General features: G+C 37.4%; 1 protein-coding gene across 2 annotated transcripts in view; it reads left to right on the top strand.

Annotated features, from left to right (window-relative positions):
• Nucleotides 1-22,441, top strand: part of LOC128701527 (ubiquitin carboxyl-terminal hydrolase 24) — a gene marked incomplete at its 3' end in the record, with an annotated part of 118,348 nt that overhangs the window by 42,520 nt on the left and 53,387 nt on the right. For both annotated transcript variants that reach the window (XM_070101633.1, XM_070101632.1), the window contains 8 exon segments: nucleotides 4,870-5,128; nucleotides 9,424-9,614; nucleotides 10,731-10,899; nucleotides 11,506-11,665; nucleotides 12,146-12,298; nucleotides 13,840-13,997; nucleotides 17,572-17,672; nucleotides 20,700-20,941. In XM_070101633.1, the coding sequence (XP_069957734.1) occupies nucleotides 4,870-5,128; nucleotides 9,424-9,614; nucleotides 10,731-10,899; nucleotides 11,506-11,665; nucleotides 12,146-12,298; nucleotides 13,840-13,997; nucleotides 17,572-17,672; nucleotides 20,700-20,941 (1,433 nt within the window).

Genomic DNA, 22,441 nt, shown 5'->3' with positions numbered 1-22,441 from the left:
GGGACTCGCAGCAGTTGAGGCAGTGGTGGAGGCAGTGGTATTTAATAACATACATGTTATTAAACCATAACATGTATGTATTTAGTACAATTTACGTTTTCATGTATTTTATGATTGTTCATGGTTCAACGAGTTAAGGAAGCAGTATTGTATTACATTTCCCTACAATGTATTGGGGCACCAAACATTCGCGATTTTTCAGCATTCGCGAGGCCCTCGTGAATGTTGAGGGAGACCTGTATAATCTAAATGTTCCTATATGTCAGGCAGCATTTATACAATTGTTTTGGAATTCCTATGCTTGTAACCAGCTAATTATGTTTTAAAGAACAATTTCCAAGTTATTTTATATTCATTTAGAATAACTTAGAATTTAAAAAAAATTTCATTAGTGATTGTCAACCTTGTATTCATATCATTTTAAATACAGTAAATCCTCTTATAACATGAAGGATACAATTCCCAGAAAATCGGCATCTTATGGAAATTAGCGGTGTATGAAGTGAACAACTTATGAGGAAAAATAGCATTGTGTTCTAAAGGCCTCTAGATTTGCCAAACAATTTTTTTTTTAATGTTCTACTAGGTAAAAATTACTACGCATTTTATCTTGCCGTACATTTTTCTCGTCATTGCTTGTTGGCATTGAAGTGTGTGGAGAGAGTTGATGTGGCCCTGTTGGACTTAGGTGGATGGCTATGGTTCATGTGTTGGTATGGATGTAGAGTTGTCAGTGGTTAATTGGGGTACTGGAATGCTAAGGTGTTCTGTAATGCATGTCTGGTCTGTTTTACCTTGTAATAGCCTGTGTGTGTCAGGGTCCAGTTTAGTGGAAAAGTCTGCAACTTAACCAATAACATGGAATTGCTTATGTAACTATTCCAGTATTAACTGTTTGTCTGAAGGTTATTGTACTTTATCCTCTGTTTACCTGCCTCTCTCCTAATTGGGGTTTGACTACCTCTAGCATTTCTTCTGCAGCTGGTTCATCATCCTTTTCTTGTTCATGCATATGTTGAAAGCTCTCATGCCTCACAGTCCTTGCCAGAACCACAATTTCCTGGCCCTGACTCCTTATTGAGGGGAAAACCGGAGAAATTATTCATCACAGATTGTTATAATTAACCCCAACCTACATTTATGATTGATGGGAACATTTTATACCATGACACCTTAATGTACATTTTTTTTTTTCAACAAACCGGCTGTATCCCACCAAGGCAGGGTGGCCCAAAAAGAAAAGCGAAAGTTTCTCTTTTTAACCCTCTGACTGTCGAGGTCGTATATATACGTCTTACGAGGTACCGTGTTTGACGTATATATACTCATAAATTCTAGCGGCTTCAAATCAAGCAGGAGAAAGCTGGTTGGCCCACATGTGAGAGAATGGGTCTGTGTAGTCAGTGTGCATCATATAAAAAAAAATCTTGGAGCACAGTGCATAATGAGAAAAAAAAAAACTCCGACCATTTTTTTTAATTAAAATGCCAACTTTGTGGTCTATTTTTGTATAGTATTTATGGTTGTATTCTCGTTTTCTTGGTCTCATTTGATAGAATGGAAAACATATAGAAATAGAGGTGATTTTGATTGATTTTACTATAAAAAGAACCTGGAAATGGAGCTCAAAGTAGGGGAAATGTTTGATTTTTGCCGATGTTCAAAAGTAAACAAATGATGTCATTATCCAATAAATGTCCAACTAGCCATTCTAATATGCAGTCATGAATGGGTTGATGTTATTTATACAATTATTACAGTATTTCAGTAGTCTGCATAACAGTAAATCTTCTATTTTTCATTTGAATAAAAATTCAAAATAGAAAGCAAGAGTAATATCAGAGGGGCTTGGAGACATGACTGATGAACAAAGAAAATGTTATTTTAGAGCCAGGAATGTCTGCATTGTTCATTCTGGACCGTATTTTGAAATTGTATTTTTTAATTTTCGTGAAATTGGCCAAATTGCAAATTTCTGACCATGTTATTGGGTAGTTGAAATCGGTAAATGGGCAGTTTCTTGTACTCAATCGATAGACAAAATGGAGTTCTAAAGAAATAGCTATGAGTTTGGTCGACTGGAACAAAGGAATTAGCCAAAAATAGGGGTCAAAGTGGGCGAAATCGCCGATTTGTAAATATTGCTGAGGTCGCCAACTTCGCGAGAGCGTAATTCCGTCAGTTTTCCATCAAATTTCGTGTTTTTGGTGTCATTACAATCGGGAAAATATTCTCTATCATTTCATGAGAAAAAATAATTTGTTTTTTTTTTAAATTTTGTGACACCAAGAGACACTTCAGGATTGGGGGTTGCGACAATCAAGGGGTTTATTTTAGTAATTTTTACAGAAGGGGTTACTAGCCCCTTACTCCCGGCATTTTAGTCATCTCTAACAACACGCATGGGTTACGGAGGAAGAATTCTGTTCCACTTCCTCATGGAGATAAGAGGAAATAAACAAGAACAAGAACTAGAAAGAAAACCCAGAGGGGTGTGTATATATATGCTTGTACATGTATGTGTAGTGTGACCTAAGTGTAAGAAGAAGTAGCAAGAGCAAGACATACCTGAAATCTTGCATGTTTCTTTCTTTCTTTCAACACACCAGCCGTATCCCACCGAGGCAGGGTGGCCCAAAAGAAAAAACGAAAGTTTCTCCTTTTACATTTAGTAATATATACAGGAGAAGAGGTTACTTGCCCTTGCTCCCGGCATTTTAGTCGCCTCTTACAACACGCATGGCTTACGGAGGAAGAATTCTGCTCCACTTCCCCATGGAGATAAGAGGAAATAAACAAGAATAAGAACTAGAAAGAAAATAGAAGAAAACCCAGAGGGGTGTGTATATATGTGCTTGTACATGTATGTGTAGTGTGACCTAAGTGTAAGTAGAAGTAGCAAGACATACCTGAAATCTTGCATGTTCGTGAGACAGAAAAAAAACACCAGCAATCCTACCATCATGTAAAACAAGTACAGGCTTTCATTATACACTCACTTGGCAGGACGGTAGTACCTCCCTGAGTGGTTGCTATCTACCAACCTACTATCCACTATGTACATAAATGTATCTGCAATATTCAGTCTACACTAGAATTCTGGCATACTAGTCTCACAACTGTCATTTATTGCTGTGATGAGGTTTTTCATGACTTTTTATATGTAGTGACACTTAAATGGCTTATTAACTCCTCAGTCCAGTACGTTTATCAGAACTGTCATATTGGGTGGTATAAATATAACTTTCACATTTGGATCCACAGACTGCAAAATTAGAGGGTGGCTTTGGGAATTATCAGGAGTTAGGAGAACCTTCAACATAAGTTTCTTTCTGTCTAGGTACATCTTAACTGAAAGAATAAAATAATGTTTGAACCATTCAATAAACAGGACCTCGGCCATCCATGCTGCTTTGTTAGACTGCCAGATAACAGGCAGACAGGTTTTTGTCTTGATTTTTTTTTAAATCTTGAAGTCTCTTTGTGATAAATTAGTACAGTGGACCCCCGGTTAACGATATTTTTTCATTCCAGAAGTATGTTCAGGTGCCAGTACTGACCGAATTTGTTCCCATAAGGAATATTGAGAAGTAGATTAGTCCATTTCAGACCCCCAAACATACACGTACAAACGCACTTACATAAATACACTTGCATAATTGGTCGCATTGGGAGGTGATCGTTATGCGGGGGTCCACTGTATAGGCTTTCACGAAGTCAGCTGTTATATTTTGAGTAGAACAAGTGATATGATGTAGGTAGTATGGGTGACCGTGAGGGAGGGATGGTGCTGTGCTTTTTCTCAAAACTGTGGACCTTCCTGCCTGTAGGCCCAGTTTGATTAGGAGGGAAAAATCTGCCTCTCGTGGAAAATAATATCGAGGATTTCTTAGCATTGTGAAAGAACTATTGCAGTTTTTAAGTGGTGTTCAGCTAAAATTGTAATATGTAGGGTTGAGTTATGAGAGGGTTTACTGTAGTTTAAATTAATATAATAAAAATTAATACTGTAACGAAAAAATGATGTTCAGAGTGAGACAAATAGAGATGTATAATAAAATGCAATTTAGGGAGAATGGTTACAGATCATGTACAATGGAAAGGTTTCATAGGATGTGAAAGTATTGTATATGGAGGTGAAGGCCTCACTTGACAAATTTGAAGGTGTGTATAATGGGTATTTACAGTATGGAAATATCTCTGCCCTTTATTTGTTTGTTTGAATGATCCACCCCATGGTATGCTTACAACTCATAAATATGGTACATGCTCCACTCATTGCTTATGAAAGTAAAAGTTCCAGCTGATATAGATAAATAGTTGCCTTTCAGTAATGTAAAGTTTTGAGAATCTGTATACTAAGCCTTTATTATTCATAAGAATAAGAATATATAATTCTTGAATCCTTCCTCCATAAACCATGCATGTCATGAGAGGCTTCTGAGAGGCCAGAATCACAGAGCTAGTAACCCCTTCTCCTATATAAATTACTAAATATAAAGAGAAAAACTTGTTTTTCTTCTAAGGTCACCCTGCCTCGGTGGGATATGACCAGTGGGTTAAAAAAAAATATACATATAGTTCTTGTTCATGTTTATGAGTATGGGTATTTAAGAAAGAGACAGAGAATATTGAGGGGGGGGGGGGGAGGGAAGAATTAAGATGTTCATTGATGAAAGATATGAAAGTCCATACTTGATTTCTATTATGGTTCATAACAGAATGAATGTACTTTGGCAGATTGTGTATCAAGGCACTGTTTTTAATTTAAGTTCTTATGCATATATATATATATATATATATATATATATATATATATATATATATCCTCAGAGGAAATGTATCATTGGTAAACTTAACCCAAAACAGGATTGTGGAAGCCGTTCGACGTGTGCTATATCTTGTGCCTACGGACCCAAGTGTCGCTGACAAGTTTGACTCTATATGCAGTGTGGGAATTGCTGCTGTTGATGCTAGTCCAAGGACCACTCCTTATGGATCTCCTGCAAAGAGAGACAAGACTCGAGACAAAGAGAAAGACAGAGAAACAGGAAGAGATGTTTTACGTTCTTTACTTGATCTTAATGCAACTGATATGACGCCATTTAGACTTTTATATAATATGGAGGTTCGTCAATATGTTTCTAACTTTGCTTTAGTCCTTTCTCTCTGGTTGATTTACTTAGATGATAATATTTATTCTTCATCTGTGGAAGCTCTGCATTTTCGCATTAACGTCATTTTTGTGCATGTTTTTTTCGTACCTATCTTCAGCATTAGCATTTGTGCTTTTGTTAAAAGTTTCATATATTCTTGTACATTTTTCATTCTTATTTCCACCATGTGTGTGTCTTGCTTCTTATTTTGTGTGCTGTACATTTTACATCTCCGTTGTAGTTCTTTTGCTTAAGGAGTTTTTTCCTATTCCTTCAATGAATGAACCTACCTACACCTGTATTATACTTTATTCTATAAATTTTTGTCTCACAATATTCCTACAACGTATCGGAGGAGTGATTTATTGCTTTATTCATGTCATCCATTTGTTTATCTGTTTGTCTAATATCCATTCATATAACTAAAACATTGCATATTTGTCAGATACTGAAGATTTTGTTTATAACATGGCCATAAATTATGCTACTTTAAGAAATTTTATTTGATATGCAGTGTCTTTAATGCTATATTTGTGTGAAATTGCCCTTCTTGGAGAAGGTGGCAGTAGGCCTGTTGCAGTGCTCCTTCCCTCTTAAGCAGATTTGACTTGAACATGCCTAGTATGGGCCAATAGGTCTGCTGTAGTGCTCCTTCTTTCTTATGTTCTAATCATACAGATTTGCATATTTCCTGGCTACATCTGGCCACTTCATTGCAATATGTATTGTGGCCATTTTTCATTTGCTTATTTGTGGTTAAGTTTCCGTGTTTTTAGGTTTATGTAAACGAATCAAACCTACTGTAGCTTTAATAAAGAAAACAGCATTTGTAAGTTTACAGGAAGATAAAAAAAGTGATACAGTGGACCCCTGGATTACGTATTTAATCCATTACAGAGAGAGTGACTTATCCCGAATCTGACTTATTCCGAATTAATTTTCCAATTAATCCGTTTCAGACACCCAAAAGTATTAAAAAATGTTTTTTACATGAAATGTACATTTACCTACACAGAAAACAGTGATACATGAAGAATAAAACAATAATAACACCACACTTACCTTTATTGAAGACATGGTGATGTATGGAAGATGGGAGGAGGGGAGAGGATGGAGGAGTTTACAATTGTTTGGAGGGATAATCCCCTTCCATAAAGACTTCAGGTACCAAATCCTTATCCTGGGTTACTTCCCTCCTTTGTTTTTTAATGCCACTAGGACCAGCCCTGACACGAATGACTTATACCGAGTTCAGTGACGTTCACCGAGCCAATATTTTGACAAAAAATGTTACTTATTCTGAATATTACTTATTCCGATAAAGACTTAATCCAGGGGTCCACTGTATTATATATCTCATGAAAGATACACTTCATGTAAGTGTTAAAAACACACAGAACCTTCTGAAACGTTTATTAAAATTTTCTACAGGTTAATTGGCTGTCACAGGAAAGAAACAGAGAAGTGTGGAAAATTGAAAAAACTTAGCAAGTAAAAATAGTTGGGAAAATAGGAGGAAAGAAACCAAAAAAGACAAGCCCGAGTGACAAAAAGTCTAGGAAAAATTAATTGAAAGGGGCATAATTGTAAATGGTGCTGCAACTTAAATGTAGTCATGTAAAAAAATACCATCACTGCTCTTTTGGGTAACTCTTTTGGGTAACTTAGACAAATAAATAATATTTTTATTAGACCAGAATATGATTTCTATAATAAAATCTGACAGTTGTTCACAAATTTATTTAAAACCTAGCTGTGTGTTGCATGTATGCTGGCACATATATGGCTCATCTGGAAAGAAAAATTGAGAGCTCATTGGAAAAGCTCAGTAAAATCACAAGATGGATAGAACATGTTTATATCAATTTGGTGAGGGTTTTTTTTCTCATGACTTCTACCCCCCTACCCTTCTATCAAGAGGAGTTTTTCCAGGGGAGTTGAAGCATCATGGATATAAAGATTTTTAACACATAGACATTTTTGGTTAGCTGGACTTGAGTCCTGGAGGTGGAAAGTACAGTGCCTGCATGCTAAGGGAGGAGTGCAGTTTGCAGGGTCATTTGAATTGTGATGTCTGCGCTCTTCTGGCAAGACTGCTGTTCAGTGAGTGATGGTAGGTGTGTTTTCATTTTTAGATCACCCTACCTCAGTGGGAGGTGGCTGATGTTTTAAAAAAACAATAGCCACTTCTTACCAAGATAGAGTGACCAAAGAAATAAACAAATGCATTCACTATCACTCATTCTCTGTCATTTTTTAGAAGTGTACAAACATTTAAATAACCCTCTGAATTGTATCACCACTATCCACCCCTCAGAGTGTAGGTACTGAATAATTTGATGGTCATTAATGATTTTTTTTGTTAAATATTGCCATGTCATGAACTTGGTGTGTCTTGTTTGTCAATGCTCTGTATAGTTGCTTATTTCATGCATGTGTGATTAGCACACTGTCATGCAGTTGGTGCCATGCTCATATCCTTTTTCTACTTAACACATTAGCTTATCAACATTATGAAATAACTGATTGCTTCTATGCACACTATTTGAAAGTATGCTATTTTCAGAGCATTTCTGTACCTTATGCAAAATAATCAGTAGTAATTTTTTTTTTTTGGTGGATAGCTTTCATGTGTGAGTGTGTTAGATAGGAGTAAATGGAGTCAAATGGTTTTTGGGACTTGACGAGCTGTTGGAATATGAGCAGGGTAATATTTTGTGAAGGGATTCAGGAAAACCATTTAGCCAGATTTGAGTCCTGGAAGTAGAAAGCACAATGTCTACACTTTAAAGGAGGGGTTTGTTTGGAGTGACATCTGAACTGTCATATCTGCACACCTCTGCCAAGACAGTGATTATGTGTGAATGATGGTGAATGTGTTTCTTTTTTTTTTTTTTTTTTTTTTTGAGTCACCCTGCATCAGTGGGAGATGGCTGGCATGTTATAAAAAAAATCCATTGTTTGCTCTGCTGTACCCTATAACTTAGTTTTCAAGATATTGTATATAGTGATAATATTATGACTAGTTCACACTAACCTGCACATAAGAGAGAGGAGCTTACAACGACATTTTGGGCTGACTTGGACCATTTACAAAGTCACACTAACAAAAAGGAGAGGAGGAGGGAGTATATATAGGCCAGCAGACATGGATGGGACAAGAGGGGGGGGGGAACGGGGAACAATAATCCAAACACCCATGGCAGAAGAAAGAAAACCCAAAGGAGAAAGAGGAAAGGGGAAGGAGAAGGGGAAAAAAGAGAATCAGGTTAATTCACAGGTGTTCTGAAGTTTGGAGCATTTTACAGTGTAATGGGAAAGGAAAGCATCTACAGACACAAAGCCAGGACTAAGATTCATGCAAGGAAAGTTGCATATAAGGGAGGATTCAACCAGACGGCAACTGTGAAAGTTAGAATTAGGGTAGACAGTTTTAGCAGAAGACCAGTCAATAGAACACTGGGCCACCATTTGGAAAAGACCCAGGCTGAGACAAGACTAGCGAACCTACTACAGTACTGTGATTTCTGACATGACAGAAAAGAGCATTGTTTGTGTCGGCAAGCCTAACACTACTTTTGTGCTCCCCGAGTCTGTCAGTAAGAGAACGGACAGTTTCTCCAAAGTACTGAAGAGGACAAGAGGAACAAGAAATAGAGTAGACACCAGGAGCATCTATAGAAGGAGGAGAGGTATGAACTAGATTGGTGCGAAGAGTGTTAGTCTGGCGAAAAGTAAGTTTGATGTCTAAGGAACGGAGAGAGTTGTTGAGATTAGAAAGATTGGAAATGTAGGAAAGGCAGAGGACAGGAGAGTTCCCAGGAGCAGAGAGTTTAGGAGAGAAGAAAGTCTGTTTAGCACGTGAGAAGGCAGAGTCTATGAAATGGGAAGGCTACCCTTCCCATTTCAATGCTCCTCTTTCTTAGTATTTGACTGACTCCACTACTACTACTACTACCTCTACCACTTCCTCTCTTCATCCTTTCCTACTGCCTCTCTTGTTCTGCCTATGTCTGCTGGCCTATATATACTCCCTCCTCTCCTTTTTGTTAGTGTGCCTTTGTAATTGGTCAAAGTGAGACCAAAACGTCATTGTAAGCTACTCCTATGTGCGGGTTATTTGTGTACTGTTCCAGTCACGGTATTGTGCCTTTTTGTTATTTATGACTAGTTCCTGTTCATTGAGTGTGTGTGTGTGTGTACTTTTATATTTATATCTCTTTTATATATACATGTATAGTAAATATTTTTACCTTTTTTTATTCAGGTTCTTTCAGGAAAGATTATGCCAATTTCACTTGAGGGCCCCATTAACAGTAATGCTCATTTCTGTGAGGAATTTCTCATGTGTGGAGGACTCAGCCTTATCACAGCATTGCTACAGAAGGACTCGCTTCCTCAGGAAGTGGATTATGAGATTCGCCAAAATGTTTATTTAATAACATTACAAATATTGAGGTAAGAAAAGATTTGCTTTATCTGAATGCTTGATGAGTTTATAAACAGTTTTATTTTCTGTATAAACCCACAAAATAAACCAGGGGGTGTGGACCTACCTTTTACCAGGAAAATTACTAAAAATTAAGCATTTATACCATGTTGAGGCAGCCTATTTCATGCCATTTCTGGTTTGAAACCGACAAAATTTCCTGGTCTTTTTATTAACACCAAGAAATGGCAATGAAACCATGAAAACTACACTTAAAAGTTACCAAAATTATTTTAATCCAAATTCAGGGTCAGAGGTTAGCTGCTTCCATCATGCACTGCATGAAGCAGGTTTTTTATATTTCATACACCCACCCTGCACACCCATTTTCTCATTCCTAGGCCAAAATTTGCCACTCACAACAACTTTAACCCTTAAACTGTCCAAACGTAGATCTACGTTCACGTGCATAGCGCTCTGACCTTGATTTTCCCCATTTGAAAGCATGTAAAGGAAAAACGTAAATCTACTTTCGGAGCCCCCTGGACGTGGATGTAAATCTACGTTTGGACAGTTTAAGGGTTAAGAGCACCGAATTAGGCATAGATCTACATGAGTGAGTGTTACAACTGGTGTAGATCTACATGTAAACTGTAGGGATTATTAGCATTCAGTTTTAGTTTTGTTAAACATACACCAGGAGTTGTTGAAGTAATGGAAGAGAAAATTCAGTATGAAGTTAAGATAATCAGTAAAAAATATTTAGTCAAGGAAATTTGTAATAATTCAAGTATACCTTTGGCCAGTTTTGAGAGTTCTACCCTCAGTCCAGCCTGAGGCTAGATTTACTTGTTGGCTGCCTAATTAACCAGGCTGTTGCTGTCAGCTAGAATTTTTTGCACACCTCTGGCAAGACAAGTGATAGTGTGAATGATGTTGAAAGTGTTTCTTTTTTGGGTCACCCTGCTTTGATGGGAGATGTTTAGTGTGTTAAATAAAGAAGCTGATACACTATTGCTAAGTGAGGACTTAAATATGTATGTAGTCAAAGTATTATGAGACTAAGCTAAAAAGTGTAGGTCAGATATTATGTTTAATCTAGGATATTACCTTCATAAACTTGTATGATTCATTTTATTTTGCAGGTATTTACTCTGTGGCTCGACACCTAAAGGACAGGAATTGCCAGTTATTGGGCAACAACCTCACCCAGGTCCTCCAAAACGTTCAGCACTTGACTCATCTGCTCAAGCTAGTCCTCCTCCTACTGCGTTTTCTTCTCTTACACCCATCATTGCTAATAGGGTCATATTGGTAGGTTCTGACACAGTGAAAATACTCTTCCCATTTTATTTCTTTAGCACCACCCAAGAGCATTGCAGTTGTTGGTGATAATACTTGTGCATCTTTCTGGATAGTTACTTGTAAGATTATTACTGACTAGGTTAATCTTAATGGTTACTAAAATGCTGTTGAGTTTGTTTCTGAAATTCAGGGGTTCAGTACTCAGTGTTAATACTTTAGACTAATTTATTGGATCTTAAGATTTGTGAAAGACCTTTTCCATATACTTCTTAAGTAGTTTTTTAATTCATAGTCTTTTGGGGTCCTGTTGTAACATTTGTATTTTTCTTTATTAGGTTGTAGTGTGTAGTAGCATATCTTTCTGTAGATTCTTTACAGACTTGGCCTAGCCTATACTGTACTCTACACAACCCTCCCTTAGGGGAAGGAATGTAATAACTGAAATGTTATCATTACTGGTACTTTCCCACTCCTAAGAGCAAGTTACTTGTGTATTGTTACAGAATGAATTGTATCCTTTTATTCTTTCTAGAGTATACTACTTTTCATAAGTCATACTGTCATTGGATCCCATTGTGCTTTTTGTGAGCCAACTTTCAAATTTACATGCTACAGAGATTCAGTGTGGAAGAATGGAGTGAGATGGTGTCAAGCTTGATGAGAGTATCATGGGCTGGTGCTGCAGGAAAGCTGTACCTCTCATCAGCAACAATGACAACTGATCCGGCTATTTCGCTACCTGAAAATTGCAAATCCTCCAGACAGAGTAGTACAGGTAAGAAAGTTCACTGCAAAGATTTCTTTGTATCATTCTTGTATATAATTATCACATGGTATTGCTCTGTTTTCGAAGTCAGCATTTCATCCTCTTATACGAGGATCCCATAATATTGCACTATTTTTGTACTGAAGGACTGGGTGGGAATATAATATTTGCAGTTTGGAGGGGCTTCTGAACTGTAGTATCTGCATACCTCTGGCAAGACAGTGATGGAATGAATGATGGTGAATGTGTTTCTTTTACGGGTCACCCTGCCCCGGTGGGAGACAACCAGTGTGTTAAAAATAATTAATGTGATAAAAAAGTAAATAAGGTTCTTATTGATTACATGTATACCTTGAACAGGAAATCCTGGCATGTATATACTGTATGTGATACTTAAATACAGTATAAAATTTTGTATATTTACCTGAAGCTTCAGTACCATGTACTGTAATACAGTACAGTATTATTGTGTGTTTTTTGTCCTCTCAGGAAGTGCTCATAGCTCAAGCAGTGACAGTGAAGGCGTGCTGCAATGTGGTGTCTGTGTTCAGCAGGGGACAGTACGACCCACTGATTCTCTTATAGCATCACAAGCTCTTCACCTCCTCGTAGCCTGCCTTAGATTCCGTCCTCAGCTCATAGGTAATAAATATTCTAATGGTACTCTAGTATGACTTTGGTGTTTCAGATTTAGGATTCCAAAAATTCATTAAATGAAATTAACCTTAGTTTTTAAATGTGTTCAGTTTATGTATGTATATTATAAATTTTACTGGCTAACAGGGCATAACATGTACAGTATTGAGTATACAAAAATCCTAGTACTGTACACTCAAATTTCCCATGATCTGCCATTTTAGGCCTTCAAACAAATTCTGTGGTCAGGTACATTTTGCCCAACCTAGACAAAATCCTGTCACACAGTTCATTATGGGATGCAGTACAGGAGGGGCCCCATTTTTATGGTTGTTAGGTTCCCAACCACCCAGCGATGAGAGAAAATTGCTGGCAAGTGGAAAAGAGTGTATTTTCGATATTAGATGCATCTAAAATGCCTGATGAAGGGTTTACACCATCATATATTCAGTGCTCAGTATGGCTAGGCTTAAAAAAAAAAAAGATACAAAAATAAAATACATACAATACTTACCTTAAAATATGGTTTCAGTTTCCCTCTCCTGATACAACTATTGTGGAATATGGCAGAAAAAGAGAAAAAGTGTCAAACATAATGAATGATGGGTCAGTTGAAAACAAACAAATATGTGGAACACTGAAAAGAGGGTGCTGAGTATGTGGGGGTCCCTCCCGTGTTAGAATACGGGGTATGTGAGACAAAGTATAGATATTGGCTGATATTATATCATTATAGCCCTAAACGTGAGCATTGGTATTAGTATCAATTAATATTGATGGTATCAATGTCAGCCTAAAATTGAGTGTCGTTATCAGTATCAACAAAACTTGGATACCAACCCGTCCCTACATGAGAGTACAGTACCGCATCTGGTACCATAATAAGGAAACAGGCTAATTTGAATGAAGCAAATCAAGAAGATTTCTATATAAAATGATATACAGTAAGTAGCAATTATGCAGATTTCACTGTGGTAATGGATGAATTTCACAGGAAAGAATGGTTTGAGGGAGGAAGGATTCTTCTCCACTTTTCCATGAAGAGAAATAGGTAATTATTTTATTGTATAATAGTGCCTGCAATAGGAAGGATAAGTAAAGTGAAAATGAATATGACTACTGTACAGACTTACAAATACTGATTTTAGTGATAGTGACAGTATTTTAGAGTCCTGTAAATGTGTGTGTCTCAGGCCTATCAGACACTTTTCTGACTGTTCTTACTATAGAGAAAATATTCCCAATAAAGTGTTATTTGTGCAGTAAAACCAAAATGCACAAATAACCTACACATAGAAGAGAGGAGCTTAAGACAACTTTTCGGTCCAACTTGGACCATTAGCAAAGTCACATTAACAAAAAGGAGAGAAGGAAGGAGTATATGTAGAAGGCTTGGTGGTGATGAATGATAGTGGAGGAGAGGGAAAGGGAGAGAGGGGGAGGAGGGAGAAAGAGAAAGAAAGAAAGAACGAAAGGTACAGAGGCTTTTATTTTTCTCAAATAATTTTCCCTGCCACTCCTGCTTTATGTCTCCATATCTTTTTCAGACCGTTGGTATGAAATGATAAATGTCAAGGACTTCATTGTGGAAGTTTTGGTTGGATGCGGTGATGAGGATGTAAGAGAAGTTGCTTACCAGCAGTTCACCAACCTTATCACGATGTCCACACCAGCAGAGATCCACCCCAAGCAATTTCTTTCTCAGGTATTCATTGTAATCACCACTTTTTTTTATTGTGGGCTCTTTTCCGGTATACCTTATATTCAAATTAATATTCTTGTTGAATGAGGTGGACTTTTTTTTAAGATATATGTTAACCAAGATACTAAAAGAAACAGACCTTGGCCCATCTGTACATGGTTATTGCTGTAACCTAAAATGGCAGCTGCCTTACATTCTTTAGAAACGCTGGTAGAAATTACGAGTGGGTGGTTGCACTTTAGAGGACCATTTGAATTGGGAAGTTTGTGCACTTCTGGCAAGACAGCTATTGAATAATTGTGAAGGTGATTGCATTTCCTCTTATGAGTCATCTAACCTTGTTGAGAAATGGCTGATCTAAAGAAAAAACTTCCATCATGGCTCCTTTGCTAGCATCTTATCAAAAATCCTTTTTTTTTATTGAGGTGGTTTGGTCATTTAGAGAGAATGGATCAAAGTAGAATGACATGGAGAGCGTATAAATCTGTAGGGAAAGGAAGGCGGGGTAGGGGTCGTCCTCGAAAAGGTTGGAGGGAGGGGGTAAAGGAGGTGTTGTGGGCAAGGGCTTTGGACTTCCAGCAAGCATGCGTGAGCATGTTAGATAGGAGTGAATGAAGACAACTGGTATTTGGGACCTGACGAGCTGTTGGAGTGTGAGCAGGGTAATATTTAGTGAAGGGATTCAGGGAAACCGGTTATTTTATATAACCGGACTTGAGTCTTGGAAATGGGAAGTACAATGCCTGCACTCTAAGGGAGGGGTTTGAGATATTGGCAGTTTGGAGGGATATATTGTGTATTTTTATACGTATATACTTCTAAACTAGTTGTATTCTGGGCACCTCTGCAAAAACAGTGATTATGTGTGAGTGAGGTGAAAGTGTTGAATGATGATGAAGGTATTCTCTTTCTGGGGATTTTCTTTCTTTTTGGGTCACCCTGCCTCGGTGGGAGACGGCCGACTTGTTGAAAAAAAAAAAATAGATATTTATTACGAAACATCAAAGTTTAGTCTTTTTTTTTTTCAATTAACTGGCCATATCCCAACAAGGTAGGGTGACCTAAAAAGAAAAACAAAAGTTTTTTCTTTTTAAACTCAGTAATTTATACAGATACCCTCATCACCTTTACTCTTATCTATGTTCACTTTCAACTTTCTACCTTTACACACCCTCCCAAACTCGTCTACTAACCTTTGCAGCTTTTCTTTAGAATCTCCCAGAAGCACAGTATCATCAGCAAAAAGTATTTTTGTCAACTCCCATTTTGTACTTGATTCCCCATATTTGGGAGTTGACTTGTAAGTGGATGGGTATATGAAGGATGAGGTTAACCATAGAATTGATGAAGGAAAAAGGTAAGTGGTGCGTTGAGGTATCTGTGGAGACAAAAACCGTTATCTATGGAGGCAAAGAAGGGAATTTATGAAAGTATAGTGGTACCAACACTTATATGGGTGTGAAGCTTGGGTTGTAAATGCTGCAGCAAGGAGGCAGCTGGAGGCAGTGGAGATGTCCTGTCTAAGGGACAAAAAAATGTGTGGTGCAAATATTATGCAGAGAATTTGGAGTGTGGAAATTAGGAGGAGGTGTGGAGTTACTAAAAGTATTAGTCAGAAGGTTGAAGAGGGGTTGTTGAGGTGGTTCGGTCATTTAGAGAGAATGGATCAAAGTAGAATGACTTGGAGAGCGCATATATCTGTAGGGTAAGGAAGGAGGGGTATAGATCATCCTCAAAAAGGTTGGAGGAAGGGGGTAAAGGAGGTTTTGTGGGCGAGGGGCTTGGACTTCCAGCAAGCGTGTGTGTGTGTGTTAGGAGTAAATGGAGACAAATGACTGTTGGGACTTGACAAGCTGTTGGAGTATGAGCAGGGCAATATTTAGTGAAGGGATTCAGGGAAACCGGTTATTATAGATTTAGCCAAACTTGAGTCCTGGAAATGGGAAGTACAATGCCTGCACTTTAAAGGAGGGGTCTGGGATATTGACAGTTTGGAGGGACTTCTAAACTGTCGTATCTGAGCGCCTTTGCAAAGACAATGATTATATATGAGTGATGGTGAAAGTGTTGAATGATGATGAATTTTTTTTTTTTTTTTTTTTTTTTTTTTTTTTTTTTTTTTTTTTTTTTTTTTTTTTTTTTTTTTTTTTTTTTTTGGTCACCCTGCTTCAGTGGGAGATGGCTGACTTGTTGGAAAAAAAAAATATACAGGAGGAGGAGGAGTTACTAACTTCTTGCTCCCAGCATTTTAGTCGCCTCGTATGACACGCATGGATTACAGAGGAAGAATTCAACTTTAGTAAAAAGCTCACTACCCAAAGGTACAATCCTGGTGCCTCTACTGTTTCTTACCCCTCGTAGCAGACATAGATAGAAGTTTTTGCCACAGTTTTGTATCATCATTTGCAGATGACAACAAAATAAGCAAATGTCACCCAGGTAGAAGACAAAAATATTGCAGGAAGATATAAACAGGGTTGTCTAGTGGGCACTAGAAAACAGTTTTCAAGGGTGATAAGTTCCAGCTGCTTAGGTACAAAAAGAATGAAGAACTCAAAATAGATACTGTATTCAAAATCCAAGAGGATCATCAAATAGACGGAAAGTAATACATGAAAGACTTGGCAATAATCATGTCAGCTGACCTTTCTCTCAAGGAACACAATAAGGCAAATGTCATGACAACCATGAAAAGGAAGGAGATGGATAATGAGAGCTATCAAAACAGAGGAAATTGTGCCAGTGGCAACACTACTCTTTCAAGGTATTGTTCAGTGTTGATGGCTCCATTCAGAGCAGGTGGAAATATCAGAGCTTGCATCGAGTCAATAAAGCACCTGATTACTGGGAACATCTCAAATTCCTAAATATGTTCTCACTGGATTGGAAGAGAAAGACATACTTGATAATATATATAGTTATATATATAGTGAAAGTGTTGAATGATGATGAAAGTATTTTCTTTTTGGGGATTTTCTTTGTTTTTTGGGTCACCCTGCCTCGGTGGGAGACGACCGACTTGTTGAAAACAAAAAAAATAAATAAATACATGTATATGGAAAGTACTTGAGGGCCTGGTCCTGAATCTCCACACTGCCATTAGATACTGGAGTGATATGGAAGGTATTGTAAAATGCACCAAGTGAAGAGCTTCAGTACTGTGGGCACAATAAGAGAATAGTGTATCAACATTCTTGGTCTCTGATTGTCGAACATCTTACCAGAAAATATCAGAAACACTGCTGGGGCAAGTGTAGAAGTCTTCATGAGAAAACTGGACAAGTATCTTCACCAAGTGTCAGATCAACTAGGCTATGATGGATACGTGGCCCACCGTGCCACCAACAGCAAGAGCCTGGTTAATCAGGCAAGTACCAGACAATCCTCTGGACTTGGAGTATAAAAACTTTAGAAACTCATCAAGGGTATATTAAAGGTAAAGGTATGGGATCTCTTCCCTCCTTGGTACTGCCACTGAACTGATCATTTACACTAATTGGTTATAACTTTTCATATTTAGTTGTAAGCAGATGTTAGTTTAGACCACTGTATACAAATATATAATTTGCTTTTCCAGGTGCTCTTGAAAGCTCCCCTTCCCTTATGGGTGCCCTCCACTAGTGCTCGAGGTGCAACGCTCAAACTTCTATCACAATGTACCCAGTACTTTAGTCTCAGGTAAGTGATAGATTATTGCTTATATATTTAATGTGATGATGTTTTGGTTGGAAAAGTCTTTTGATATATTTGCACTATATATAGAATCTCTTAGATTCTAGATATTGTTGTTTATGGTGTACAGATACTGAGGCAGATTTGACAGTTACAGTTCTTTAAATCAGCCAAATGTCAGAATGTAAATTGGAGTCATAACAGTGTTAACTATGTTCCATTACCGACAGTCATGTATTTAGAGCGGTGTGTGAAATCTCCTCTGTCGTGATAATCATCTCGGTTATCACACATATCAAAGCCTTGAGCATGTAGGTTGCTCCCCAGGTTTCAGAAATCAACTTTTTATGCATATAAAATATAGAAATTAGGAGGAGGTGTGGAGTTACTAAAAGTTTTAGTCAGAGGGCTGAAGAGAGGGTTGAAGTGGTTTGGTCATTTAGAGAGAATGGAACAAAGTAGAATGACTTGGAGAGCATATAAATCTGTAGGGAAAGGAAGGCAGGGTAAGTGTCATCCCTAAAAGGTTGGAGGGAGGGGGTAAAGGAGGTTTTGTGGACTTTCAGCAAGTATGCATGAGTGGGTTAGATAGGAGTGAATGGAGATGAATGGTTTTTTGGGACCTGATGAGCTGTTGGAATGTGAGCAGGGTAATATTTTGTGAAGGGATTCAGGAAAACCAGTTAGCCGGACTTGAGTCCTGGAAATGGGAAGTACAATGCCTGCACTTTAAAGGAGGGGTTTAGGATACTGGCAGTTCGGAGGGACGTCTAAACTGTCGTATCTAAGCACCTCTGCAAAGACAGTGATTATGTATGAGTGATGGTGAAAGTGTTTAATGATGAAAGTTTTTTCTTTCTTTTTGGGTCACCCTGCCTTTTTAGGAAATGGCCAACGTGTTAAAGAAAAAAATACAGGTGAAATATATTTTGAATGGTGGAAGTTATATACCAGTATATAAGTTAACTTTACGCTTATCCATCATGAGATGTGTGAAACATTAAAAAACGTGAAACATTAAAAAAAAGAAAAATGTGCTAAAATTTTATTTTATTGCATATTTTGCTGATTTACAGCTTTTTTGAAGATGTGTTGAGGAATAAGTGGAAAGAAGTTTATCTATGGAGGCAAAAAAGAAAAGAAAAGTAGCAGTTTTTTTTTTTTTAACTAGTCGGCCGTCTCCCACCAAGGCAGGGTGGCCCAAAAAGAAAGAAAATCCCCAAAAATAAAATATTTTCATCATCATTCAACACTTTCACCTCACTCACACATAATCACTGTTTTTGCAGAGGTGCTCAGAATACAACAGTTTAGAAGTATATACGTATAAAGGTACATAACATATCCCTCCAGACTTCCAATATCCTAAACTCCTCCTTTAAAGTGCAGGTATTGTACTTCCCATTTCCAGGACGACTTGAGTATAGTGTTATAAGTACTTTAAATGTTGCAATGAGGAGATTGGAAGCAGTGAAGATGTTATATTTGAGGGTTATGTGTGGTGTGAATATTATGCAGAGAATTTGGAGCGTAGAGATTAGAAAACCATGTAGGGTCACCAAGAGTATAATTCAAAGGCTGAGGAGAGGTTGTTGAGGTAGTTTGGACATTTAAAGAGGCTAGAGAAGATTAGGATGACCAAGAGGGTGTATACATCAGGATGGAAGGAAGGGAGGAGTAGTGGTCATCCTAGGAAGGATTGTAGGGAGGGGGTAAGGGAGATTTTTGAGTGCTGGGAGTTTAACATACAAACAGGATTGTATGTCAAATCCTGATTTAGATCAAACTGAGTGGAGACAAGTGTTCTTTTTTTTTTTTATGTGCTGTTGGAGTTTTAGGATAGTAACGTTTATAAGGAATTCAGGGGAAAATGGTTAGCTGGCACTGAGGGAGGAATTGGGGATATTGCAGTTGGGTCATTTGGGTGGTGGTATTGGCACATGGCTTGCAGAATGGCTATTGAATGAATGATGGTGAATGCCTTTCCTTGTTTTTCAGGTCACCCTACCTTGGTGGGAGATGACCTGTTTGTTAAAAAGAAAAAAAAAGTGTCAAGGATATCGAACCAGCAGAGGGTGGGTCATGAAAAAAAAAAGTAGCAACTACGTCTGCAAAGGATGAAGAGTATTTGCAGTTATCTTCTTTATTTTGACTTATTCTTATCGAAGAAGATTGCAGATGGCAGGAAGGGTACAAGAAAATTTAATTGTGAAGAAATGTAATAATTTAGAAAGAAGATTTTTATTAGGAGGGGGTTTGGGATATTAGCAGTTTGGAGGGATATGTTATATATCTTTATACATGCTTCTAAACTGTTGTATCTGGGTGCCTCTTCAAAGACTGATTATGTATGAGTGAAGTGAGAGTGTTGAATGATGAGGAAAGTATTTTCTTTTTGGGTCACCCTGCCTCAGTGGGAGACAGTTGACTTGTTGAAAAAAAAAATTAGTAGGAGAGTCATAATATGGGATAGATGGATAGATGCAGGGAGTAATACATAGATGGAAAAGGGTGTTAAAGATATTGCTACAAGAAAGATTCTGGTTAATGTATAGTGGAGACACTTAGTGTAAAGATTAGAGTGAATGAAGACATGATTCTAAATTAGGAATTGGCTTAGTGTTAGTGGTGAATATTGTCAAAGCACTCTAGCAATATTTAAGAACCTTCAAGTTTCCGTAAAATGTGTAACATTTGGTGATATTGTGAAATGGTTGTGTACATTATCCACACAATCCCATAAAATATTAAGAGGGAATTGTTCTGTTTAAATCAAAACAATGCAGTATACAGTGGACCCCCGCATAACGATCACTTCCGAATGCGACCAATTATGTAAGTGTATTTATGTAAGTGCGTTTGTACGTGTATGTTTGGGGGTCTGAAATGGACTAATCTACTTCACAATATTCCTTATGGGAACAAATTCGGTCAGTACTGGCACCTGAACATACTTCTGGAGTGAAAAAATATCGTTAACCGGGGGTCCACTGTATTTAAATAATTCAAGTGCTTTTTTTTTTCTTTTGTCAGGTCAAAGTTATTATCAGGGCTCAGTGCTCGTGACCAAGAATCACTTGGAATCAGTGTTCATCAGATGTTAGAAGATGAAATAGGATGGCTCACCAATTTTAATGCTACCAGAGAAGCTGCTCGTGAGAGACCGGAATCTGGCATACCAACATTGCGCAGTGCTGATAATGTTTTACTGGCTGGCCATCTGACCCTTATTACAGCTTTATTATCATGTGAAGGGATAAATAAGGAAGAAACAGGTGAGTTTTCAGGTATGAACCTGGTGAAATGCTCTTGTTCTCCCAAACTGGAATTTTCTGTTTCTAAGATCAAATTGATTATCTCCCATTTCTCAGGTGCTGTAATTACTTACTTATATTTATCAGCTATGCTCATATCCTAGCCTCATTAACCCTTTGACCGTCGCAGGCCCCTTTCTGAAACTGTCATTCTATGTCGATAAATTTTTGGAAAAAAATGTTATTTTTTCTTATGAAATGATAGAGAATCTTTTCCCAATGGTAATGACACCAAAAGTTCGAAATTTGGTCGAAAACTCACGGAATTACGCTCTCGCAAAGTTAGCGGTCTTGGCAACATATGCGAATCGGCGATTTCGCCGAATTTGAGCCCTGTTTTCAGCCAATTCCGTTGTTCCAGTTGACCAAACTCATAGCTATTTCTTTAGAACTCCATTTTATCTATCAGCTGAGTAGTACAAGAAACCGCCCATTTACCAATTTGAACTACCCAATATAGTGGTCAGAAATTGGCAATTTGGCCACTTTCACGCAAAATAAAAAAGATGCCAATTTCAAAATAGGGTCCAGAATAAACAATATAGACATTCTTGGCACTAAAATAACATATCCTCTGTTCATTAGTCACATCTCTAGGCCCCTCTTATATTATTATTGCTTTCTATTTTGATTTTTTATTCATACAAAAAAATACAAAATTTACTGTTATGCAGGCTACTGCATTATTGTAAAAATGGTATAAATAATATCAGTGCACTAGTGAAAGAATATTAGACACCCCAGTTGATGTGTATTGGACATGTGGTGTGATTTGTTTACTCCTGAACATTGGTAAAAATCGAACATTTCCACTAGTTTGAGCTCAGTTTCAAGGTCGTTTTCATCGTCAAAGTAATGAAAATCATCTCTATTTCTGTAATATGTTTTCCATTTTATCACCTAAGACCATGAAAACACGAATACAACGATAAATACTATACGAAAATACACCTCAAAGTCGGTGCTTTAATCCCAAAAAACGATCAGTTTTTTTTCTCATTACGCACTGTGTGCTGCAGGATTTTTTTTATGTGGTGCACAGTGACCACCCAGACCCATTCTCTCACATGTGGGCCTACCAGCTTTCTCCCGCTTGATTTGAAGCTGCTAGAATTATTGAGTATATATACGTGAGAAACAGTGGTGCGTAAGACTTATTTATACGGCGTGAACAGTCAAAGGGTTTAAAAGTTTTTTTTTTTTTTTTTTTTTTTTTTTTTTTTTTTTTTTTTTTTTTTTTTTTTTTTTTTTTTTTTTAATGGTTGTAGACCTTACTGCCACTTTTATAACTTTATGTGATGTTATCATGTCTCCTTTTTTCTTCCTATCAGCTTGCATGAGCATCTTCAGTGTTTTTAGCCATTTATCTTAATTCATATTTTCAACTCTGGGATCTATTTTTGTAGCTATTCTTTGGACTTTTATATGATCTATATGTTTTTTGTGTGAACTCTGTTAAGC

The sequence above is a fragment of the Cherax quadricarinatus genome, chromosome 78 (genome assembly GCF_038502225.1).
Source record: "Cherax quadricarinatus isolate ZL_2023a chromosome 78, ASM3850222v1, whole genome shotgun sequence".
NCBI classification, from domain to species: domain Eukaryota; kingdom Metazoa; phylum Arthropoda; class Malacostraca; order Decapoda; family Parastacidae; genus Cherax; species Cherax quadricarinatus.
Note: the sequence above shows the minus strand (reverse complement) of the source record. Positions and strands in the feature narration are given on the sequence as shown.